Source organism: Mesocricetus auratus, unplaced genomic scaffold (assembly GCF_017639785.1).
Source record: "Mesocricetus auratus isolate SY011 unplaced genomic scaffold, BCM_Maur_2.0 Super-Scaffold_100676, whole genome shotgun sequence".
Lineage (NCBI taxonomy): Eukaryota > Metazoa > Chordata > Mammalia > Rodentia > Cricetidae > Mesocricetus > Mesocricetus auratus.
The window spans coordinates 138,592,986-138,616,888 of record NW_024429266.1 but is presented as its reverse complement, the minus strand read 5'-3'; the positions used below and the strand labels follow the sequence as shown (position 1 = coordinate 138,616,888).

Here is a 23,903-nt window from a genome sequence, read left to right as displayed (position 1 = left end):
GCTTATGAAATGGTGCAAAATTAGCTTCTCAATTGTCCTGCTGATTAAGTATCTACTTATGCAAAATCAAGTCATCACCCACACTGTTGTGCACCTTGCTGGTACACTTGGCTGAGGTTTCCCATTCCTTTGCCTGCCTTCAGGCCATTGTACATTGTGAATTGTTCATTTAAGAAATGGTATCTTTCCATTTAATATGTCAAATCTTAACCACCTCTGCATACCGTCTTTATTAAACCCTCTTCAACTTCCCATCTATTTATTGAGCTAAGAAAACCCTCTCCTGGAACCTCTCTCAACCTTGACGCATGGGGGAGAACCTAGGCCCTGCCCCAGATGAAGTGACAGACTCTGGAGATTCCCCCATGGAGGGCCTCACCCACCCTGGGGAATGGTGTGGGGATTGGGTGGGGGGTTGGGAGAGCTGGTAGAGGGGCAAGGGAGGAGGGGGGGAGAGGGAGCTGGGATCGACATGTGAAGCAAGCATGTTTCTAATTTAAATAAAAAAATATATTGCGGGGAGAGAAAACCCTCTCTTTTTGCTGTCTCCTAGGATAATAACAATGAGGGAGATAAGGGATTCTTCCCCACCTTTGGTTTCCATTGTGTGTGTGAGCCTTATACCTGTCCTATTGTTCTGAAACCATGCTTTCTCTACTTGCAGCACCTATGGTACCTAAAGACCAACTGAACTGAACTGATGAAAATGATTTGTTCCTTGATCATGAGTAGTATATAATGTGGCATAAAATATATCAATATCAAGAACTGGAAAGGTTAGCAAGTAAGAGAACTGGCTGCTCCTTTCAGAGGACCCTGATTTAGTTCCTAGCATCCACATGGTGGCTCACAACCTTCTGTATCTCCAGTCTCAGGGGATCCAATGCTTCCTTGTGGCCTCCGTGGGCATAAAGTGCACATGTAATATACAGACATACATGCAGGCAAAGCACCCATGTACATAATTTTTAAATTAAATACAGAGAGGGGGGTGGCTCAGTCAAAAAAGTGCTTGGCAGGCAAGCATGAAAACATGAGTTAGAGTCTCCTGAACTGCCAGAATGATGTTGCAATTCTGGAATCCCAGAACTGAGCAAGTAGAGGCAGAAGGATCATTAGCATTTGCTGGCCAGCCAGTCTGTCTGAATAAGGTTGAATAAAGACCCTTTTCCCAAAAACTAAGATGGAGAGCAGTAGATGAATACAACAGCTGACTGCTGTTGACCTCTGGCCATCATGTGTGCATACACATACGCATGTACACATACACATGAAAACATACATGCAGTGTATGTGTTTATATACATGCATGTATATGTATTTGTGTAAGATGTGTAAGTAAGTTAATAGTATAGTATAGACAACATCAGGAGATGTCCTCGGGCAACCTAGACTGGGAAATATGAGTTCTAAGGGCCATCAATGTTTTAACCCCTTCTGATGCTGAGATACAGGATGACAAGTAGACAAAAGCCTTAGGAAAGACTTCAAAGATGGCTTTAGAACTTGAATAAAAGTTGTACCATCATGAAACTTTGATGGAATATAAAAGAAAGGAGATGACATAAAAGGTGTGAACATAAGGAAAGTGATAAAAATAGCAGGCACCTATTTGTTGTTTGAAACTGTCAAACAACCCCATAACAGTTCCTCAGGCATCCAACAAACTTTAAACCAGTTTAATGATATCACATGAAACATATGGTTCCATCTAGGGGACCATACATTAGATAGAATTCTATTATAAATAACATTGTAAATGACATTCAGTCTATATAATTAAAATAATTTTATGGTCAGTTAGGTTTGGCAACATATGTGAGGATGGTGTCAAGAATTTTGGTGACAGTATTCACAATACTTACTGAATGCTTCTGTTATAAATATGCAAAATGCAGTGATTTTAACCTGATTTTAAAATAGGAATATTGTACCATTCTAGACTAACAGATTTGGGGTTGTTTGACCTATTACACACACCTTGTATGCTGATCTCTAGACTTCTTGTGTTTCTTTTATTCTTTATGTCCCTGAAGCAAACACGATAAAGAAAGTCGCACAAATGTCATCCTTGGCCATCTTGTGAAGCATAAGTAGAATCTATATGAGCCAGCTTAAAATTTAGTGTCCATTGCATTTGTGGGCACAGATTCATGGGTCTTGGTAATTATTTTGTTAGCTAAAGACTTAATTACCATATCAAGGTTCAATCCACATACTTGAAGTATCTCCTCTCTGTTATCCCTGTTTGTTATAAAGGGGGGAAAACCCCTCATATCCTGGTTTTCACCCTTTGGTGAGTGTCCCAAAAAAGGAACATTTACCCAAAGATGAGACCAATAACAGTAACCCACACCATCCTCACCACAGGATTGAAAGCTCTTAGTGATCATGGCAAAGCTGTCTGCTCTGAGAAATCCTGTTCCTCACAAGAGCAAATTTTCTGGCAAGATAACATTTAGAAGGGATCACAGAAGAATGTGGGGGCAAAAAATGGTTCCTGGGTGTTTATCTCATTTTTATTAACATTCTTTAATTCACCGTAGTCATGTTTTGTGAGCCAGGCTCACTACTGAACTACAGGGAAGATACGAGGATTTCTCTGGAGAGGTTACCTTTAGTCTCATTGTACAAACAGAAGCCGATTGGTAACAGATGTGCTTCCAAGGGTTGGTAGGTGATAAAAGATTAAGGTGAAAAACAAAGTCTCTAAAGCCCCACCAGACACAGATACCCAGATAGCACAGCCTCTGGACTGGCCCAGATTCCTTAGTCTGTTTCCAGAACTTGCTGTTATACAGTCTGCACAGACGGTGGAGTACTTGGACAAGGAAGGGAGGGGAGGAGGCTTGGCAGGGAACCAGCTTGGAGAATGATTCTTCTATGTTTTTTTCTTCCTTTTTCCTTTCTCCTTTCTTTTTCTTTTTCTTTCCCTAAAAGCTGGTTTGAGTAGGAAACAAAAACATCCTTTCCTTTCTCTTATCTCTTTCAGTTGTAGTTCTTGTGGGTTAGCAGTTCTGTATAAACACATGGAGCCCAACGGGGCAGCTTACTGCAGTATGTGTGGCTGGCTTTTGTTGGAGGTCAGAACCACTAGGCTGTGCAGTCGTGAAACACTGTCGCGATGGCTGGCAGATACAATACCCCTGTAGCAGTCAGTGTTTGAAGGCTCACAGAAGCAGCCCATGCACTCTGACGGCAAAGCATGATTACCATTGAACCACGTGAGAGTTCAGTTCCCACCTTCCTCCAGAAGTCTCCAAGCTCTCTATGTCCAAGCTCTCAGGAGATGAAGCAGATATCTGAGCCTGAGGAGAGGTGTGCAGAGACTGGGTGAATATAGAATCTGTTGATAGAACTGAGGAGAACCATTTTATTAGAAAATAATATTAAAACATGTACTGTAGGCTAGGCACAAAGTATCCATTATGGCAGCTCCTTATGTGAGGTCTGTGGAAGCTACTTCCTTCCTAAGATTTATGCTTAACCCTAGCAACAGACAAAGGGATATCTCTCCATCCACTTTTCTGTTGATTACTCTACGTAAATACTTCCTATCCAGTTCTTTATTCTTTCTTGTGGTGATCTAGCGCTCTATAATCCTTCAAGTCTCTTCTTAGTTTCCACATCAGGGCACCAACTGCCCCTTATGACAATCCCATTCCCCTCCCCCATTCCATTTTTATACATATGGTATGCAGCTACATTGCGAAGGGACACAAGCAAGATTCATGTTGATTGAACAATTATTGCTGGCCAACCTTTAAGTGAAGCCAATGCCTATGATTTCTAATAATTATCCTAAAATCCTGCAAGGCCACCGTGAGTAGGACCATTTTAGAGGCATGGTCATTGAGATTTGAAGAACTGAAGCAAGCCATTTGGGCCAAACTCACTGTGACAAAATGAGGAAATAGATTGGTTAACCTGAATCTTCTCCTTTCTGTCCAGTGACCTGCCTGGTATGCCCATGCTCAGCACAGCAATCCCAAGTCTTCTAATACAGAGTAAAGACTAACAGAAAGAATGTAAGGAATGCAGGTGGCCCTCAGAAATGCACATGGGTAGATACCTCTTGTCACCAGCATCCTAAGACTTCCCACTACCTTCAACCTTTGTGTTGAGTCTTGGAACTTTCAAGGCTCTTTCTTGAGCCTAACCAGATTTTTCTGAAAGAGGCTCACAAGGGATTTCTTTTTCCTGAATCTCATAGACAAGAAGATTAAGTCCAAAAGGGAGATGATTTAGCTAAACCAGTAAACAGGCAGGACCGGGGACTGTCTTTTAATTCCATATTCATTTTTTTAATGCATCTAAATCTGCCAAACAGAGAACTGTGGAATATGTTGAGTTCAGGAGAGGCTGGTAAGACCATGTGTTCTACGAGATATACCAACTGTCCACATAATTTCTGATTTTGTCTTCAGAGTGCATGGATCCCCTTTGTTCTTCTCAAAACCTTGATTGATGACCTAGCATGATGCTTTTTGCTCTCATATCTTCACCATGTCGATCACTGCTTAGATCAGTGTTCTCAGACGTTACCCACTGCCCCCATTTTCACCTCCTCCCACTGAGAAAGACTGTCAGACTGTAGACATATTTTTAATCCTCTATTGCCCTGAGATTTCAATATCACATAGATATTGTATAACTGTTGATGGGCTATATGCATATCTATAATTTATATATAAAATTGAAGAAGATTTTTGTTAACCCACTCAAAAAACAGTGTTTGTTCCCTCAATGCAATTTTGCCCCAGTTTGGAAAGTAAAGTGTGGTTCATAACTATGAACTGATTTAAGAGGAATAAAAAAAGAGAATGAGGCGAGACTGATGATTGAAGGAAGCAAAAAGGGAAGGTAAGAGGCAAAAAACAAGAAACAAAATAAGTTAGCAAATACTCAAACACCAGCACTCAAAGGTGTCCTCAATTCCCTAATAGTTAGAACTTTCTCTGGCAGTACTGATTTCTGTGTTGCTAATGTTCTTATGTAAACCTGAAGTAGAACAATTCTTTTAATATTTTTCTCCTTTGAGCAAATCATGAAAATGAAGTGTGGCCTGGGATAGATTCAGACTTCAACATGTACGTGGGACATAGAATGTTCCTCTGGCTAGACGTCTGCCTCTTTGTGAGACTAACTAGATCTCTCAGGGCCTGCCTTTTGGGGAACTCTGATGAATTCACCTCTTTGCCTGCCAGTCAGCAAGTCATAGCATAGGAGAATGCTGGAAATTCCATTCTTCATTGTGCTTTTGCACTCTACACCTAACTACTAAATTGGAGGGCTAGAAGCAAAACTGTAGAATTCACCACTGACACGGAAAGAAAAAAATCTTCACAAATAACACTGTCTAGCTCAAGATATAGGGGGAAATTGGTACCAGAGACCCTGCCTCTTGATGCTCAGCCTCCTTTCTCAGAAGGGTTCTTCACAGATGTACTCTCCACCCTTTGTTCTATTTGCTTGCTACAATCAAATGTGATTTCTTGCATACAAAGGAAAAGCTTCTTAAATACAATGTTTATCTAAAGGTGTGAATTTCTGTTCAGTATCCTGGGGGCCAGTATGGTTTACTATCACCAACATTGAGTAAATGCATATATATTGGATGGTCACCTCAAGCTATTGGCTAGCTTTCCTCTTTTGGAACTGACAGTGGATTACATGTAGCTCAAAGTGGCATTGAGTTTTGTTGTCTCACCAAAAATCTTCATAAACAGTGCTTCTGGAGAAGGTTACTAAGCTTCAGTCTGTGTAACAGTGGGGAGAACCATGCTAAGCCCTTATATGTGTGTACATTTGGGTGCAAACAAGCATTGACATGTTGGCATGTTCTGAGATGGAGTATGCCCACCAGTCCTGCTTGAACACAATGGTAAAGGCAAGGCAATTCCTAGTCAAAGGACTTGAAGGAGTTGATTCTTTCCCTCTACCTTAGGGGTCCTTAAGCTTGAACTCGTGTCCTAAGGCATGCAGGCAGGTTCCTTTACCATCTCAGAAGTCTCACCACCACTTACCTAATTTTCAGACTGCACATGCTAAAAAGCCCTCTGGACAAAAATAAAGCCAGATTGATGGCAGAACTCAGATGAGAAAATGAAGGACCGAACAGTTTCCCTATCCCTCACTAACTAAAATATATATAATAAACACATCCATGGGAGGGATTATCTTTATAAATTAATCTGGAAATATGGAGACATCTTCTGCTCACTCCCACAGTGAGTCCGGCAGAGCTATGCCTCCAGGTTCTTCTGGCTTTGGGCCTCACCTTCACAGGTACAGTCATTTACATGTTAAGTGGTTCTATTTTTCCTTCAACAAATATATGCTTAATCCCTTGTAAAGAAACTACTGCTACCTGGTTGAATGAGCTGAGCAATATAATTTGAAGGTAAAAGGTCTGACTGATGTGTTACACAGAGCAGCTATACTGTCATCCATCTGCTCACCCCCTGCATCATTTGGTCTTTTTTCTACATGTATGATGTTTGAAAGAGGGGAAAGGGTCAGATAAAAATGGCCTGGGTAGTTAGCAGAGCAAGACTGAGTTCCAAGAAGAGACCATTCTTGTTAGAGTAAAAAAGTTTAAAGGGATAAAAAAGCAAAAGAAAAAAACCCAGTCTCAGTTTCTGAAAATAGAGATTTCACTGAAAACACCATTGCGATGGAACAGATACACAAAATCACAGAGCACGTGGTTCTGCAGCTGAGGGACAAATGACAGGAATGCCTGGGCCAGCTGAAGACAGATTGTTGTATTGTTCCATTAATTGTGTGTAACTTGGCTTTTCTAGACCTTTCTGTGACAGACTAATCCAGCTTCCAAATGCTGCTGAGCCTTCTCCCTTTTGTTTGAAGCCGCCCACAATATCTCTGAGCTGGAATTCCTGCCACATAGTTTCATATGTAGAATTTTTAATTGAAGATAGATGTGCTGATGGGAAATGTTTTTAAAAATACATTGTTTTCAAAGAAGATGCTGGCTTAAGAGTGAAAGAAATGCATCTTCACCCTGACCTTTATTTAAGCTCTTAAGAAATGGGCTGAGTGAGCATTCACCTGGGTTGGTTCATATGCACTGAGAAAAGAGTGAACACCTGGACAAGTATATGCCACCCTACTTATTTGTCTGAATGGTCTTTGAATATAAAACTGACTTCTCTAAGTTAGCCCTGTCTCCCAGAACGGGATAGGGGGGGAGATAATATTCTTGTTGAAGTTCCCAGAATCTCTAAGTAGAGTAATCACCTCAATCAAAGTCTTATTAGGATTTTGCCTTCACATTTTTGGAAGAGCCAGTGGCAAAGTTTTTGGTGGCTATGGGTTACCTACAAAGGGAATAATTGGGTGTTATGGGTGTTAGATAGTGTTGGAAACTTGCCATTTCTTTGGGTGTCTTTCTTACCAAACCAGAGGCTTGAGCTTGTCAGGATCAGGGAGGATGGGAGGTGCACACGAAGGCAGAGATGAGACTGTGTACCAGTGTCCAGCTAGAGGGGAAAGATACACATTAAGCAGGGGTACAAGTGTGTCTCCTAGGACCCAGAGAAGAGGGACTATGTAGGCATCTTGCCTCATAATGGCATGATCAATCGGAGAGGAAAAAGGAATTTGTGAAAGAGTAAAGACACTCAACCGAGAAGCAGAAGTTTCAGGAGTCAATGACCTTGTGCCAGCTGCAGGATGGCTTCAGATTTAGTGTTCATGTCTTCGAAACAGGACAGTTCTATTTTAAGACTATTGTGAGAATGAAATCAAATAAAGGAATAAATGAAAGCAAAGCTTGATAGACTAACAAGGATTCAGAAATAAAGTCCAAGCACACCTGTACTTATTAATCCATCAGTTCCACCAGGTGGGCAGCAAGGAGGTCTATGTTTAATGAGTACCCTAACTGGCCCAGCTACTGACTCATTATATCTTCTGCAAAACCTATTGTCCAAGGCATATATCTTGTATATGGCTGAACAACACAGGATATGATCATAAGACTCTCTAAATCAGTTAGTTTAGTTTAGTTTTTGAGACAGTGTTTCTCTGTCTAACAGGCACAGTGGTCCTGTGGTCTTAAACTCACAGAGATCTGCCTGCCTCTGACTCCCCAGTGATGGTGTTAAAGTATTTCCCACCACCTCCTGGCTAAATCTGCGATTCTTAACCTGGGCTGACCTGTGCAATCAATCATCCAGAAAGATTTATAAAAAAACCTCCCCACCCCTCAGATCTGTGAAGTCAAGTATTTTAGGGTTAGACCTAATCATTAGAATTCCCCATAGGTCCCCAGTGGTCCCATACTACTAGGTCGAGAAGTACCATCCTAGCTGAAAGAAAATGGCTTCCTGGCTTCTCATTGAAAGGAAGCAAATAGCCCACTAGGTAGATTAGAAGAAACACAACTAAATGGGATTGAGGAATCAATCTAGCTCAACTGCCAGTGATGATGGCTTTAAAATATAATGCACAGATCTTGATACACTTCTCTTCATCCAAGTTCTTGTATCTCTTTTCTCCATTGTCTTGGCTTTCTTCATGCCTCTCCTCTTCTCCTTCCACTCCATCCCCTGCATTATTATTTTAACAGGAGGCACTCATTTGCTTAATCCAAATGCTAACCACTTATTGTATTATTTTAGAAATCCTAGACAAATATTTTCCTTCTTGCTTTTCCTTCCACTACTATTCCTTAGCTTTCTGTTATTTTACCTAGGTAAATGTCTTGGTCCTGCATCTCAGAACTCATATATGGATTGTTGGGTATCTCCACAAGTCTTTCTGCGTGTTTTATAAATCTATATTCATATATGCCACACATACCTGAACTTTTTCATCTTTCTTTTCTCTGAATTTCCATCTTCCTCCCTGAAGCCCATATCTCTCAGTGAATTTTTCCTCCATCCTTTCTCTTTCATAAGCAGGCATATGAAATTAGAATCAGAATATCTGGGGAATGGGAACTCAGGGAGATTTTAATTTTATGGTTAAATGACACTATCTTGAAAACTGCTTCTGTTTCATGTTTTATTGATGGGATAAATGGTGAAATCAAAGTACAGAATGGAAAGTATCCTCGGGGAATATTGGATAAATCCTTCTAAAATACAGTGTGAATGAGACCCACTGAGGTATGGGCAACCAAAATTTTCATCTTTTCTAGAAAATGAAGAATAGCACCAGGTCTGAAGACCACAACTCTTGACATCTAGATTCTATTTATTTATTTATTTTTGGTATAACTTGATTTGACCTACAAATGTGTTCTCATTAGCCTGAACCACTCTGACCTAAACTATTAATTGAATTCCCTTTTTCCCTCACAATGCCACCCTATTGATGTCAGTCCTGTTCCTGGTCTTCCTAGCCCCACATACATTTGTGAGCAATGTCTGCAGCTCCAGACAACCTGTTTCTAAAATCTGAGGCAATTCCTTTCACTTGTATGACCATGCCACTCACATGAATAGATGCATTTTTTCTCAAAATTGGTGCTCACTCTTGCCTAAAAGACATTGCAGTCTTGAAAGGTATTGGAGAATGTAGAGAAAGGTTGAATGGATATGTTTAGGCCCCAGAACCCCATTGGAAGGAATATCAGACTTTCTCAGTTTCTTCTGTATTAAATGAGCATTTCACCATTAACTTGATGCCTTCCTTACTATGTTTCATAAATGAGGTCTTGCTACAGGAAAAAGTGGGTCAGTTGATGGTTCTGACTAGTTTTGTCTTATTTAATTTAAGGTTTGCCATATGTTCTTTGGAAAGGATGTGCTAACTTTATGTCTTTTGCTGATTAACAACCTGAGGGTTTTTAATTTAGACTTGCAACTCTCTGGTTAAAAGGGGGGTTACTTAAAAGAGAAAAGATATAGGTGAAATAAAAGTTTAGAAAGACCACTCTGTGCAAGCAACTTTTGTACAGGATCTGTCCCAGTATTCTTTCCTACCATGGAGGCAGGTATCTTAGTCCCAGCATTCTTGGTATTTGGGGTCAAATTGTTCTTTCATGTTAAAGATACTCTGTTGTAAGATGTCTAGATGTATCTGTAACCTCTATCCTGCAGATGCCAGTCTGCACACCAGCCAAGTATGGAAATAAAAACACTGTCTACAGACATTAAGTAAATTCCTCTGTGTATGTGTGTGTGAGCATGCGTGCACGCGTGTATGTGTGCGCACATGCATGCACACATGCATGTCTGTCTGTCTCAGTACATGTGTATGTTCATTTGTGAAATAGCAAATTTATTTCTGGTTGAGAAAGGCTAGCTAGCATAAACAATCATGTGATCACCAAATAAGAAATGTGAGGGCATCCCTGAAAGTAACCAATGGAAGCCTAGACCTTATTTTCTCTAACTTGATCCTAATGGTAAGAGATTGGACTGGGTGATTACTGTATATCTCTTCTCTGACATCATGTGAATATCTCCTCTGTTGACAGGGTTCCACACTACTCATCTACCAGTGGTCAGATCTAACAAGGTTGTAGCCAAATTTTCTGTATTTGATTATCACCCCATGACATTCAATAAGAATATTTTTATCCTTCAACGAGCATATATTGGCAAATAGACTCTCTGTACAGTCTAGGCTCTTTGGTGAGTATAAGAGTGCAGAAAACAACTGTTAAAGGAAAAATAGTCCATATAATAAAAAGATCTCCAGAGTGAAAACTAGCATTCCTCACTAACTCAAACCCTTTGTACTTTGTATGAGATTCTCAGCCTCTGTAAGCCTTAGGTTCCTCTTGTAGAGATAAATTTGCCTGCACATTACATATTAAGAGTCTGGTAAAAAGCACCCATGCCAAGAAAACAGTCAATAAATCCTTTTCTTTACATCCCCTTTGCTTCTTTGTTTTAAGCATTAAGGATTTATCAGCCAGAATCTACGCACACACACACACACACACACACACACACACACACACACTCACACACACACACACTACACAGAAACCCTAAGATATTTAGGAATTGTGTCCATCTTGAAGATGATTTTGGGTCCCAGTTAGAAGTTGGGATTTTATCTACTGAATTTCACAGGGGAAAAAAGCAAGCAAATACAAACAAGAACATTTACAAAAATTAAGTGCCCAGAGGTGGTGGTGGTGGTGGTGGTGGTGGTGGTGGTGGTGGTGGTGGTGCACACCTTTAATCCCAAAACTCAGGAGACAGAGACAGGCAGATCTGTGTGAGTTTGAGGCCAGCCTGGTCTACAGAGAGAGTTCTAGGACAGGCTCCAAAGCTACAGAGAAACCTTGTTTTGAAAAAAAAGAGAAAAAATTAAAAATAAGTTTTAAAGTAAGTATATTCCCAAAAGAATGCAGAGTCATTTCTAGCTCTAACCACTAAACAACAGGAATACACCCTGCTGTGGCAAGAGACATCTAGAAAATACTCAGCAGCCAAGTGTGAACCAGTTTAGGAACAGTATTTGAAAAATACTATCCACCATATCAGTCCATTTTACTTTATTTGTATCTCTTTTTATCACATTTTCCCCCAAATAGCAGCTTGATCACAGAAGAAGGAGAGTAATTCGTGGTGTAGAGTAGTTGTGTGATATCGTCATGTGTGTATGTGTGTAGGTTTATGTAGCCTTATATAAAATACTATATATGTGTGTGTACTTCTGTAAGAGAAATGTTTATATAAATATAGATTTATAGACAAATATAGAGACAGAGAGGTATACCCCTCAATTCTTTTTCAATATATTTGTTGAATATATTTAATAGTCATATTCTAACTAGATATACGGAGTTTGATAGTCCATTAATGGCTAATTCAACCAAGCTAACATAGGTACCAATCCAATGAGTTCTTGTCTTCACCATAAAAAAACATCCTGATACTCATTCTCTAAAACAGATACAAACTATTCTGGTCTTCCCATCATTTCCCCCAAGGGGAAGCATCTGATGATTTTTATTTCACCAGGGTCTGTGATCCAGGGGTGCCCAGTGTCAACTTGATTAATTCCAGTTGGAAACACAGGTGTCCCCAAAGCCTGCCAATGATATATGTGCAGTTGTTTAGGAAACTGGGTAGGAATAACAAGTGGTGTTTGCCCCTCTAATCACCTACACATCCTCAGAAATGTATTGTTGGTGTTAAGTCCCACCAAATGTCTGCCTCTCTGAGGGAGGAGCAAAAGTAATGTGCTCTTCTACACTGGGAAGCTTGGGATAATACTTTGAGTATGTGTATTTGTTTAACCTTTCACTTGAATTATGTTTTCTTTGTGATAGAAACTTTGTAGTGTAAAGAATGTGTGGGTTATCATGAGACAGGTGGCCCTACTATGCATACAGACAGAAGCCTGAGAATCAGGAACTGCCTCTCCTCTGTGTATAGATATAAAATGAGTTTCCCTTAACCCACTATTCTGACACAACCTCAAAATCTACTGGGGCTAAGACCAGTATGAGAGAATGCCATTCATTATTTGAAAACACTCTTTTTCCCTCTGTAAATATTTTTAAAGCTTCAATACCATCACTGAACTTTAATCAGCTTGGGAAAACAATGAAAGGCAGGGTTAATTTATCATGATTCCCAGGATGAGACAAGAATCGTGGCCTTGAACTCTTTACAGAGAGCACAAGATGAGATTAGCAGCCTCTTTGGGAAAAAAATAGGGAGAAAAAAAGTACTACACATTTTAAAACCCCTTTTTAAATGTGTAAGCATGTGCTTAGAGGGGTCACAGCAATATTCTTAAAACTTAACGCTTAATTAATTTGAGGAATAAAAGATTACAAGAATCACAAAACCTTAGTTAAAAGTACCATTCTCCTTTATGTTTAGCTTCTCTCTCCTTCTGCCCTTCTCAAAATCCACAGGCACTGAACCAGGTAGGAATATGAGTGAAATCCTTGTATATGGGGGATACACTTGCTTGCCTACAAATATGAACAGTAGAACTTAGCTGGACACACATCATTTGCTCTGCAAATCCCTAATGTCTGATTTTTCTTGTCAAAGATTCTTCGTTTGATTTATAGGGTCTAAAGATATTCTAAATAGATGATATTTTGTCGTGAGAATAGTGAAGCAGCAAAGAATAAAACATCATGTCCTCTTTCACAGCTATACTGAAAAAGAAAAGGAATAGAAAAAACTATAGATTTGAATGCAAATATTTAGGGGGCAGAGGAACACTGCAGTTCTCATGTCTGCCACAAAGGCTTGCTTCTAGAAGTAAGATTCTTACAAGCACACCAACACTATATTGTTCAGTGCATTAAGAAAACAGAACAGCATGTGGTGCTGGATTCCTGTAGTTTCTCTGTGAAGAGATGAAGTTAACAGGAACCTTACTTCAGTGGTCATAGTGCTGTAATTTGAGACAAAAACTAAAGCAAGCATTATGCTTCTGCTAGAGAAAGTGCTATAAGTAAGGTTCAATTGCCAATATCAGGCACATTCTTACTCCTACCCTCTCAGTGTTTGTTAATCTGTTTACAAAAGCAATTCAGCACCCTCATGATTAAACTAAACCCCAAACTCCATCCATAAAGTTACCATACAAAACACCTGTCTTCTAGACATTCACAATCTGAATGAGTGTGAAGAACATGGTTATGTGTCATAAAGTCCTGTTGTTATAGGCAAACCGAGGTGAAGTTTCTTGGTCACATGTGAGCTCGTGGGGTGTGGTGTGGTGGTGGTGTATGTGTGTGTGTGTGTGTGTGTGTGTGTGTGTGTAAAGCTGTCTTCTAAGACTTAATATGTTAAAGATATTTGCAAAACATTCCTCTTGAAGGAGCCTTCTGTAAACCATATTTTTAGGCATTTTGGTTTCTTCAAAGGTAAATGACTAATCTACCACCAATCCTTAGCTTAACTAACCCTTCTGCTAATATTTCTCTGCATTTGAAAAAGTGGGGTTTTCCTCTGTAGTTTAGTAATTGGATTTATTTGCATTTTGAGAAATAGAGTCATGTGTTTGCCACCCACACACACACCATCCTGATTCCTGCTATTTGTACTGATCTCTTGAAAGGAAGGCTGAGGATTTAAAAAAAAGGAAGGAAGGAAGGAAGAAAGAAAGAAAGAAACCATGCTTTAGTATCAGTTAGAAGGATAACATGTGAAACCGGGTCCAGTTGTTATCTGCTCTCCGTGACAGTGTGTTTCAGTCATACATCTGAATACCATACATTGTTAGGTGGTTAAAACATACCACCTATCAACACAATCCTCCCCTTTTGCCCTTCCCAGAACCCACCCAACTGCCACCGCACCCACCTCCTCACTTTTTAATCCAATAAAAAAAAATACAGTGCCAATAAAGGGGCCCTGGAAACCTTTGAGAACTGGGAAGAGGCTGTCAGTCATCTCAAAAATAGAGAAAAAAAAAAAACGGTGGAAAACCAGGGAAAGCACGCACCACATAAAAGGGACATCTGAGAGGAGGCAGCATTCCTGTTCTGTGTTAGCAAATTATTCCCACATATTATGCAAGCAGAGGGCTAAAGAGGGTTATCTCCCACCTTACCAGCAAGGCTGTTCTGACAAGTCAAGACCTGAATTTTCTCACCACAAGTCATTACCCAAGGGGGTTCCTGAGTCAGGGTTTGCTCTCTCTCCACAGTACCTCTTAAGCTGATGCTTGCCGCTATTAACTCCAAAAGAGCCTGTCTTTCAGTATTGAACATTGGGATATTCGTATTCTCTCTCTCTCTCTCTCTCTCTCTCTCTCTCTCTCTCTCTCTCTCTCTCTCTCTCTCTCTCTCTCTGCCTCTCTCTCTCCCCCACCTCATGGGAGAGCATGATAAAGGGCACAAATTACTGCTAATTCTGGTGAGGATAAGCCAGGGGAATTAAGACCAAAAGACCAAATGGCATTTGATGGGAAATCTTGAGCTGATTTTAAAGATGGTCATTTTAAGGGGAAAATGTTTCTTGCTCACAGGACAAACTGTCAGTCTTTTCCTTTTAAAAGCCTTTCTCGATGATCTTGCCAAAATCTCTGATCTCTGCTGTAAAGGCCTAGAAATGATACCCAATTTTCCCTCACCCATCACTTTAAAGTAGCTAGATGTCTTAGCTTGCTCCTCAGACTACGAAGGGTCTTACTGACTTTTTGGACCTTACTACAGAGATGAATTGCAGGGACCACCACAGTGATAAGCTTTTGTCGTTTGCCCTTTTCATCATTTCAAATAGAACCTAAATTTTTTTGCTCCATGATTTCTGGTTTTTTTTCCCACCTGCCACGACCCCTCACTTCCACTCCCACTACATTCCAAGGAAACTTCAACCACTGTTTCTCCAGTAAGACAGGTAGCAGCTCATTTAGGTTCCACCAGTCTGTAGAAACTGTAAATGCTATTTTATTTTAAACGTTTTAGTTTACAAAAAAAAAATCAATGATTTGTACCTTTTAACACTCTCAGATTCCTGAATATGGACAGGTCTTCAAAGGGAGGAAGGAGTTCTCATATGAAATTTAAGACAGACTGTCTTGAAGATTATGGGGTGGGGTTTTTGTTGTGTTTTTTTTTTTGTTTTGTTTTGTTTTTAAGACACATAAAGCTAAAATGTCAAGTCTCTGGGAGAGATCCCCATACAGTTTCAGTCAACACATCAGAGCGCAGAGGAGACCCGTCCTGGTGCCGGCCGGCCAGCCCTGCTGCCCAGGCGTATTTGGTAGCGCATGGGTTGAGAGCCACTGGGAAAATCACACCTCGCATTCCCTCGCGGGCTGCTGGTGACAGGTACATGAACCATACTCGTTGATGATCACCAGGGCCCCCTCGATGTGATTGGGTTTGTAATCAACGTAGTATTCCTGGGCAGACATAGCAGCCATCTGATGCATGGTCTGTTTCTGCTTCTGCTTCCTGCGTTGCGTGACAAAGCACTGTCTGAGCTGCCTGAGGCTGGCTGGAAAACACTTCCAGGATACGTAGAGTACGAGAACCACGATGAGGAAGGAGAAGATGAGAGCCATCGTGCCCGTGACCACCTTGTGGATCTGCACAGCGTTCTCAGCGTGCTCGCCGCCGGGGAGAGCCACAGTGATGGACTCAAGTGTGCCATCGTGCAGCCCCTCCCCGCGGTCCACCACCGTAGTAGCTGAGCTCTCAGGGGGCGCTAGGTCACTGCGGTTAGTGACAGCCGACAGGAGGTGGCCACTGGTGGGCTCGGCTCCATCCTCGCACAAGTGGAAAGCATACACAGCATCCAAGACGTCCTCGCCCTGTGCGTACTCCGGGCTGGCGCACTGTAAGTTAGCATCATAGCGCCCCTGGAAGTTGCTGAGCCAGGAGGCCAGGGCACACACATTGCGCCCGCAGTCCCACAGGTTCCCGGCCAGGGTAATGCTCGTAAGGGACTTCCAGGAGTTGAGGATACGGGGCTCTATATAGGTGAGGCGGTTGGAGTCCAGCTGCAGGGACTGCAGGTACGGCACAGTCTCGAACACGTGGGGCTCCATGTATTCGATCTCGTTCCCAGACAAGTCCATTTTCTCCAAATTCCAAACCCAGTCCAGAGAACTGACCACAATGGCCACTTTATTCCGCCGCAGACAGAGCGAGTGAAGAGAGATGAGGCGCGGGAAATGGGCGAAGTTCACCTTGATCAAGTCGTTATGCTCCAGGTGTAGCTCCGTGAGCTTGAACAAGCCAGCGAAAGAGTTGCGCGCCAGACTCTTGAGCTGATTGTATCCAATGTCGAGAAACTTGAGGCTGCGGCAGTCCTGGAAGATGCGCACCGGCACAAACTGGATGGCATTGGCCCGCATGTGCAGCGTGGTGAGCTTCCGCAGCCCGTGGAAAAGATCTGGGGCCAACGCCTGCAGCTTATTGTAGGACAGGTCCACGCTGCGCAGGTTGGGCATGGGTCGGAAGGTGGTGTTGGCCAGTTGGGTGATCTGGTTGGAACTAAGTGTGAGTTCCTTAACTCGGCGCAGTTTCTGAAAGGCGTCCCCCTGCACCGAGTAGATGTGATTGTGATCCAAATACAGCCACGTGAGCTGCATTAACCCCGTGAACTGGCCGGCGCGCAGCTCCGAGAGACTGTTGTAGCGCAGAGACAAGCCCAGCAGGCCGGACAGGTTGTGGGGCGCCTCGGTCAGGTTGAGCGCCTCGCAGTACAACAGCCGCCCCTCGCACCGACACTGCCCCGGGCATCCGCTGGGGGCGGCGGGCAGCATCTGAAAGCAGGCCCCCAGCAGACACAAGACCACCCCCGAGGGCCTCCTCAGCAGCCAGTGTAGACAGAGGCCGAGTAGCAGGAAATCCATTAGCGAGAATCTTTCCAGAGAGACTGGAGAATGTCCATTGGAAGCGCTGGGTCAGAAATCTATATCATATTTTATTCCGAGGGAGAGGAGAGGGAGGGGGAGGGGGAGGAAGGGACAAAAAAAAAAAAAACAAATCAATATAGAGAAATGCAGAAGGAGCCCCCCTCCCCAGAGCCACATGTTCACCTCTAAGCATGCAGAAAGCCGGGCAGCATACAAAGTTCACAGCCACGGAAAGATCAAAGCCAGGGTTACGCAGTCCATGTTAGATGCGGCAGCAAAGAAAAGGGAGCAAATTTTTTTTTCTTCTGGAAAGAATTTAATTAAAAAAGTGTCTTACCCACCCTTTTCCAGCGAGTGACAACCTCCATTCAGCTGCTCCCTTTGTGTGTAGGCTAATTATATGCAGGGCGAGAGAAGACCCCTCTGTGTTTCCCGAGGCAGCCCTGCTCCGCGGCCCGAGGATCTGGCAGACGCACAATGTCTCACTTTGCTGCTGCGCTCCGGGGCTGCAGGGGCGGTCGGCGAGGCGGGGAGGCGACTTCTAGGACCCGCAAGTTTCCCAACTACGTGCCTGGAGCCCGGGCTTCTCGCCTTCCTGCCTCGGTCCCCCTTTTTTTCCTCTGCAGTTCAGACTGTGACGTGGTGGGGGGGTGAGAGAAAAAATCAACTCCAAACTCGGGGCTGGCGACTCCCCAGGATTTGACAGTCTGGAGAATGTCATCGGCAATGACCACCGCGGATCGCAGCCACCTTGGAGTCCTGGTTGAAGAACGCCTGCCATTCGTGTCCTAGGCAGCTGCGGAAACCTGGCCGGCTCATGGTTTGCGGAGCGCAGAGCAGCGCTCGACTCCTTCCCTCCGCCGAGGAGTGTGCGCGAGCCTGCACCGGCACGGACTGCTCACTGAGTGTCGTAAGCTGCTCGCGATTGTGCGTCTTCTCCGAGCTCCTCCGACACCAGCAGATTGAAAAGGGGTGGGCAGAAAACCAACATTTTTTTTTAACCAAACCGCTAAAGTAATATATGTTCTTTGATGAAATGAAAAACATTCTCAGCTTTTTTTGGGGGGGGGTCTATATTTCAGGGCGGAAAAAAAAGAAGAGGGAATGGGGTATGAAACATCATCACTGACAAGATATATCCAAAAGAGGGACTGACATACTCGGTTCCCCCAAGTCAACCTTTCTTTGGGGATATAGACGCCCCTCCTTAAAAAAAAATCTGCCTACGTGTACCAGATACGTAGGACTCTGTAGAGCAATCAACATTTGTTTCTTTGCTTTCCAAAAAGCAACTTGAGAGGAGGCACAAGACAGCAGTGATTTTGGGGTTTGGCTCTGATAGTCTCCCTCTCCCTCTCCCCTCTCCCTCTCCCTTTCCATCTCCCTCTTCTCTCTCTCCCTCTCCCCTCTCCTTCTCCTTCTCCCTCTCCCTTTCCTTCTCCCTCTTCCTCTCCCTGTTCCTCTCTCTCCCTCTCTCTCTCTCTCTCCCTCTCTCCCCATCTGTCAACACTGGGTGGAGGGAATGGTTTCCAAGCCCACTCTGTTAGAGAACTCATCTGAGTCCTGGCGGTGTGAAAGTGTTGCAGTATGGCAAATTCAGCCTGTGTACAGAGGACTGCTGGAGATCTCCACAGGGGCTTGCCCCGTCTACACCCTGTCCATGGAGCACACTACCTGTAGGGATAAAGGTGCTGTTGTATGGCATGGGAGTGGCATGTGCTGTCCATGGTAATTACATAGAACCCCTGGAGAATGTAGGAGAAAATATGGAGAGAGCAGGTAGTTTAAAAGACAAGGAAGCCTTTTTCGTCATCCCCTCATCTCTAATTCAGCTTTGTGACTGTACAGAATAATGCTACTTTGAATGCCAGCGAAAGCCCCTGCTGGATTTTCTACGCTCAGTCCTTTAGAGACAGGTGTTCATAAAACAAATATGTACCCCTCCAATCACAACTATTATATAAGAAATACATCCTATTGTCACACAGACCTGTGGTTATCTGTCTTGAGAGAGAGAGAGAGAGAGAGAGAGAGAGAGAGAGAGAGAGAGAGAGAGAGAGAAACCACATCTTTAAAGATGACTAAGAGTCTGTGTCAGGAGGAGTCACAGGTTAAGGTGTACTCTTACCCTTACATTGCCATCATTTCTACCTCTAGTGAACTCCAAACAAGTGAGCATTACCTGTCGCTATTACTTTGCTAGGAATGATGGTGGGCTGGGAGAGCTCCCAGGTTAAGTAGATTGGACAAGCCCCTAGCTGACCCTTAACAACAAAGTTGAAAAGACCAACTGATAGAATTAAGGTCACCAAAGGCAGGTGCTACTTTTCAGGAAAAGGCATATGAACAGGGGTATGAATCATTCCATTCTGTATTCCTCTGAGCTATGCCCTGGTCATTCATCTCCAAGATGCATCATTTAATTGAAAAGAACACAAATCAGAAATGTCCTAGACATCACATGCTGTCTTAGGAGCTAGAGGAGACATTAGAAAATCAACCCTCTCTATTTTGCACATGACGGAACTGAGGCCAGAGACATCTGGGGATTATTCAAGGTCGTACACCTTCTTACTGACACAAACAGAGCTTTACTGCTCCTCCTCAGAACTGTGTTCCTCCTTGGCCAGACTGGATGGTCACCTGTCCTCACTCTGCCTCCAACCTAGCTCTGGACTGGGCCTTTGGCACTTCTGAGTTGCTGCAGAACACTTTAACAGACACAGAAACAATTTCATCATCAAGTGGTTTTACCCCTTGCCAAAACAATTATTCCTGACAGCATGCCGACTGATTGAGCCATAAACTCTAAAGTGTTGGAGGAGCAGGGCTGGGCAGGCACAGGCAGGGGTAAACAGTGGCCAGCCATTCAGCAAGCATTGTGAACATAAGGCACCCAATCCCCATGACTGCTAGGAAGAAAATCCTTGTAATGCATGCAGCTTGGCAAAAGGATGAGAGAGGCTGCCAAATGGGCAAGAAGAGGTCCTACTTTGGATGTCACTTGATTTGTAGAGCTGGTACAGAGAGGCAGAGAAGAGTTGAGTGTTGGCAAAAAAGAAGAAGAAGAAAATTAATGCTCTGCGTTTATATGTGAGTTTTCTTGTAAGTATGCCACTCAAAGTATAGGAGATGCTTCTAGGCTGTAATTGAGAATATGTATGTATGTATGTATGTATGTATGTATGTATGTATATAGTTTTTCATGCTATTATGCTGCAAATTATTTTGTCTGCATGGTATCTTTAAGCCCTTCTCACCTCTAATGTGGCAAGTTGCATCTTTTCTATCCTCTAAAATCCTTGGCAGAGCTGTATACATTAACAGATTGAAATGAGCTTTATTGAAATTTAGCTATTCTAAGTCTTCTGAGTTGCAGAATTCCAATTTATTATGTATTTAAAGCATACCAGCACTGATTAAATCAATGTAAATTAGTTTAAATAAGAACAACATGAATCAAGTGTTTCAGCAAAGTTGAGTTGAGAAACGACAACTTTTGAGTCACCACAGCAAGTTGATAGGGCTGTTTTTCACAAATTTTCATTTCATACTTCTAAGTGCCCAGGTTACTGAAATGGAAGAGAAATGTGCTTACCTTCAGTTATTTTTCTGTCTTTTCTCTTTGCCTGTCTGAATCGAAGGCTGAACCCCTCAAATAGCAATGTGATCACCCTGTTCTTGGTCAAGCTCTTTGTTGGAAATAACCACAGATTTGTATTGTCAACCTATTCTTCATTGTCAGATAACTAAAGAGCAGTGTTATGCATACCTTAAAAGCCCTTATGATAGTTGGCATATTTGTGGAGGGTAGGAGATTGAGTTGATACTATTGAAGTCATGTGCCATCAATTATAGAATTTAAATATTCATCAAGCATACGACCTAAAAACAGCATGCCAACATAGGTTTGGGAATGGAGACCTGGCTTTCTAGTCTGGTATCAGAAAGGACAAGTCTTGTAAACATGATTTGCACAGTATGATTCTGATTTTCAAGGCAAATCTGGAACTAAAGAGAGGTAAAAGAGGGACAGCCTAGTGCAGTTGGGGAAGCTAGATATTTAGTCTGTAGGAGGAAGAGGTAGTTGGTCATTCTCTTCTCGACCTTATAAAGTAACCCTTACCTAATAAACCTTCTCATGTTTTCTTGGTACTCCATGTTGTGATGTGGGATGGAGGCACAATAGAATCATTATTGCCACCCATTTCATCTAAACTGAAGGCCACCTTCAGTTTGTTCATTTCAGCCAAATGAGTCTTATGACTGAAGAGATACAAGTAGACAGATTCTCAAATGGGGTTGGGGGTGAGTGGGAAGAGTGGTTAAAGGTAAGCTTGAAGACATAAATTCAGATCCTCAGCACACATGTAAGTATGCTGCAATCCTGTCACTGGCACTGGAGTCACAGGTATCCAGAAAGCTTGTTGTCCGGGCAGTTTAGATTAAACCATGAGGTCAAGTGAGAGGCCTTATCTCAAAGAATAATATAGAGAAGTGATTGAGAAAGATATCTGTATATCCACCTCTGACCTCCCCATACACCAGTGGTGGTGAATACAGACATACACACACACACACATACACACACAGAGAGAGAGAGAGAGAGAGAGAGAGAGAGAGAGAGAGAGAGAGAGAGAGAGAGAGAGAGAGTTTTTATGAAATGAGCCTGTGTTTTGGTTGTCTTTCCTTCAATAGTCTTTGTCAATGTTCAAGGAAAGAGAAATTCAAATAGCGATTTTAATGTTCTGTCATTGCTGGTACCAGCATGGACCTTGATCTTTATGCTGTTGTCTTTAATTTTCAGTAGCAGTGAACCATGGCTTTTCTTTAAAAGGAAACACTTAGAGGAACTGGGGGAGGGTGGGAGTCACAGTTTCAAAAGGAGAGCATTAACCTCTTTGTTCCTCTGGGTATGCACCACACAGATGGCACTTTATGTAGAGTGCCACCACAGATGCCTGTGGAACCCAGGGATGAGGACCCTCAGACTTCTCACAGGAGGTCTACTTAAGAGAAGCAAATTAGAAAGGGGAAGTCCCTTCTGATCAGATCGAATGTCTCTCTTGAAAGGAAGCAGCAATAGTGTAAGAATGAAAAGGTCCCTGTCACGCTCAATGAATGAACTCAATAGCACCTGTAAACTAAGTAAATATGAGTGCTGTGCTATCCTGGGCCTATTTAGGAGTCTATTCTGTGATGGCTTATGCACTGGGTTTTGACATGTTAGGTGGACCTTTTATTTTATTGTCTCTCTGAGTGACTTTCATTCTAACCTCCAATGTGAAGATGAAATGTCTAGGATTACTTAACAGACCTGCATCCTCCCCTATCACATGTGAAGTGCTCCCTCATTCCCCTTTACTAACTGTTTACTTTTACTAATATCTTATTCCTACTCATTCCTTATGAGTGTAGCAACCATATCTAAATTGACCATTTTAGAACTGCACCGATTGTTAAACATCTTGAAGTCAAAATAATAAGTGGCTCAGTTAGGATTCCTGCTCTGCCACTTCTGTTGTTGTTGTGCATTGGTTTAATTCTTTGTTTTTTGAGACACAGTTTGCTTATGTAGCCAGTCTGATCTTGAACTTCTTCTGTAGTTCAGGATGGCCTAAACTCATGACCTCTTACACCTCTCTAGTGCTGGGATTATAGGCATGAGCCACCTGTGGAACTTTGTTTTTTCAGTGTGACTCTACACATGTCGTCCCCATTGTTAGTCAAACAGGTCAAAGTATAGCTACCAAAAACACCAATGACAGTCTATGCTGGAGAGGATGTGGAGAAATGGGAACACTCCTCCATTGCTGTTAGGAGTGCAAACTTGTACAGCCACATTGGAAATTAGTATGGTGGTTTCTCAGAAAAATGGTAATCAAGTTACCTCAAGATCCAGCAATTCTACTCTGTGGAGGCATGTAGCCCTGGTTTCTGTCCCTCAAATCACATAAAGTAGATGTAATGGTAAAGGCACAAAGATCTAGAGTTCAAGGTCACCCTTGGCTATGTATTCAGTTAAGGCCACCTGTGGAATGCAAGAGGGTCTGTCATAAGGAAAGGAGGAGAAATAAAGGAAGGCAAACAAAACTAAAACCTATAAAAACCAAATTTTTGAGAAGCATTATATTGGAGAACTGTCCAACTCTACCCAGAAATGAAAACCCAAGCCTCCTTATTAATTTCCTAGTTTTGCAACTGAGGAATGGAAAGGACAGAATGGTAAGTTGCAATTCAGCTTTGTGAGTTTAGTCAAAAAGAACAAACTGACTCAACTGCATTGTGTCTCTCCTACTAGGTTTTTAAGAGCATGAAGTGCAGGGTCTAGGTCTATCACAACCTCGAGCCCAGAGGAGGCTTTCTGATAAGGCTTGATTTTATCATCAGTACAGGGAAGACACTGAACAGTCATAGGGCTTTCTGTTGGTTTATCTTTACTCTTCATCTTTAGGATTGCATGATGTTCTGACATATGGCTTAAGACTTTGACGCCATGGTGACTGATCTAAGGGGCAAGACTCTATCTTGTCTCTCCAGTCCGCCAATCATAGAAGGAATGTGACAGGAGAGATACACGAGAGAAGGACAGGTAGAGTTGTCTTTCCAGAAAAAAAATCTTTGACATTACT

General features: G+C 42.4%; 2 protein-coding genes across 9 annotated transcripts in view; one reads left to right on the top strand and one right to left on the bottom strand.

The window, feature by feature from the left end:
* Ctnna2 (catenin alpha 2) overlaps positions 1 to 23,903 on the top strand; it is a 1,132,589-nt gene that overhangs the window by 734,344 nt on the left and 374,342 nt on the right. The gene's annotated exons all lie outside the window — the stretch shown is intronic.
* Positions 2,482 to 18,587, bottom strand: Lrrtm1 (leucine rich repeat transmembrane neuronal 1). Of its 5 annotated transcripts, XR_005873973.1 has the most exons (4): positions 17,613 to 18,586; positions 15,400 to 17,327; positions 7,418 to 7,502; positions 2,482 to 3,358 (listed from the first exon to the last, which is right to left on the bottom strand). XR_005873973.1 is itself a non-coding variant. In XM_005078276.4 (2 exons), the coding sequence occupies exon 2, from the start codon at positions 17,266 to 17,268 to the stop codon at positions 15,700 to 15,702; it is 1,569 nt and encodes a 522-aa protein (XP_005078333.1). In that variant the 5' UTR covers positions 17,269 to 17,327; positions 17,609 to 18,587; the 3' UTR covers positions 15,337 to 15,699. The 5 variants fall into 5 exon arrangements, 2 of the variants coding, with proteins under 2 accessions (XP_005078333.1, XP_005078332.1); XR_001196957.3 differs by lacking the exon at positions 7,418 to 7,502; XR_005873974.1 differs by lacking the exon at positions 7,418 to 7,502 and having other exon boundaries at positions 2,482 to 3,308.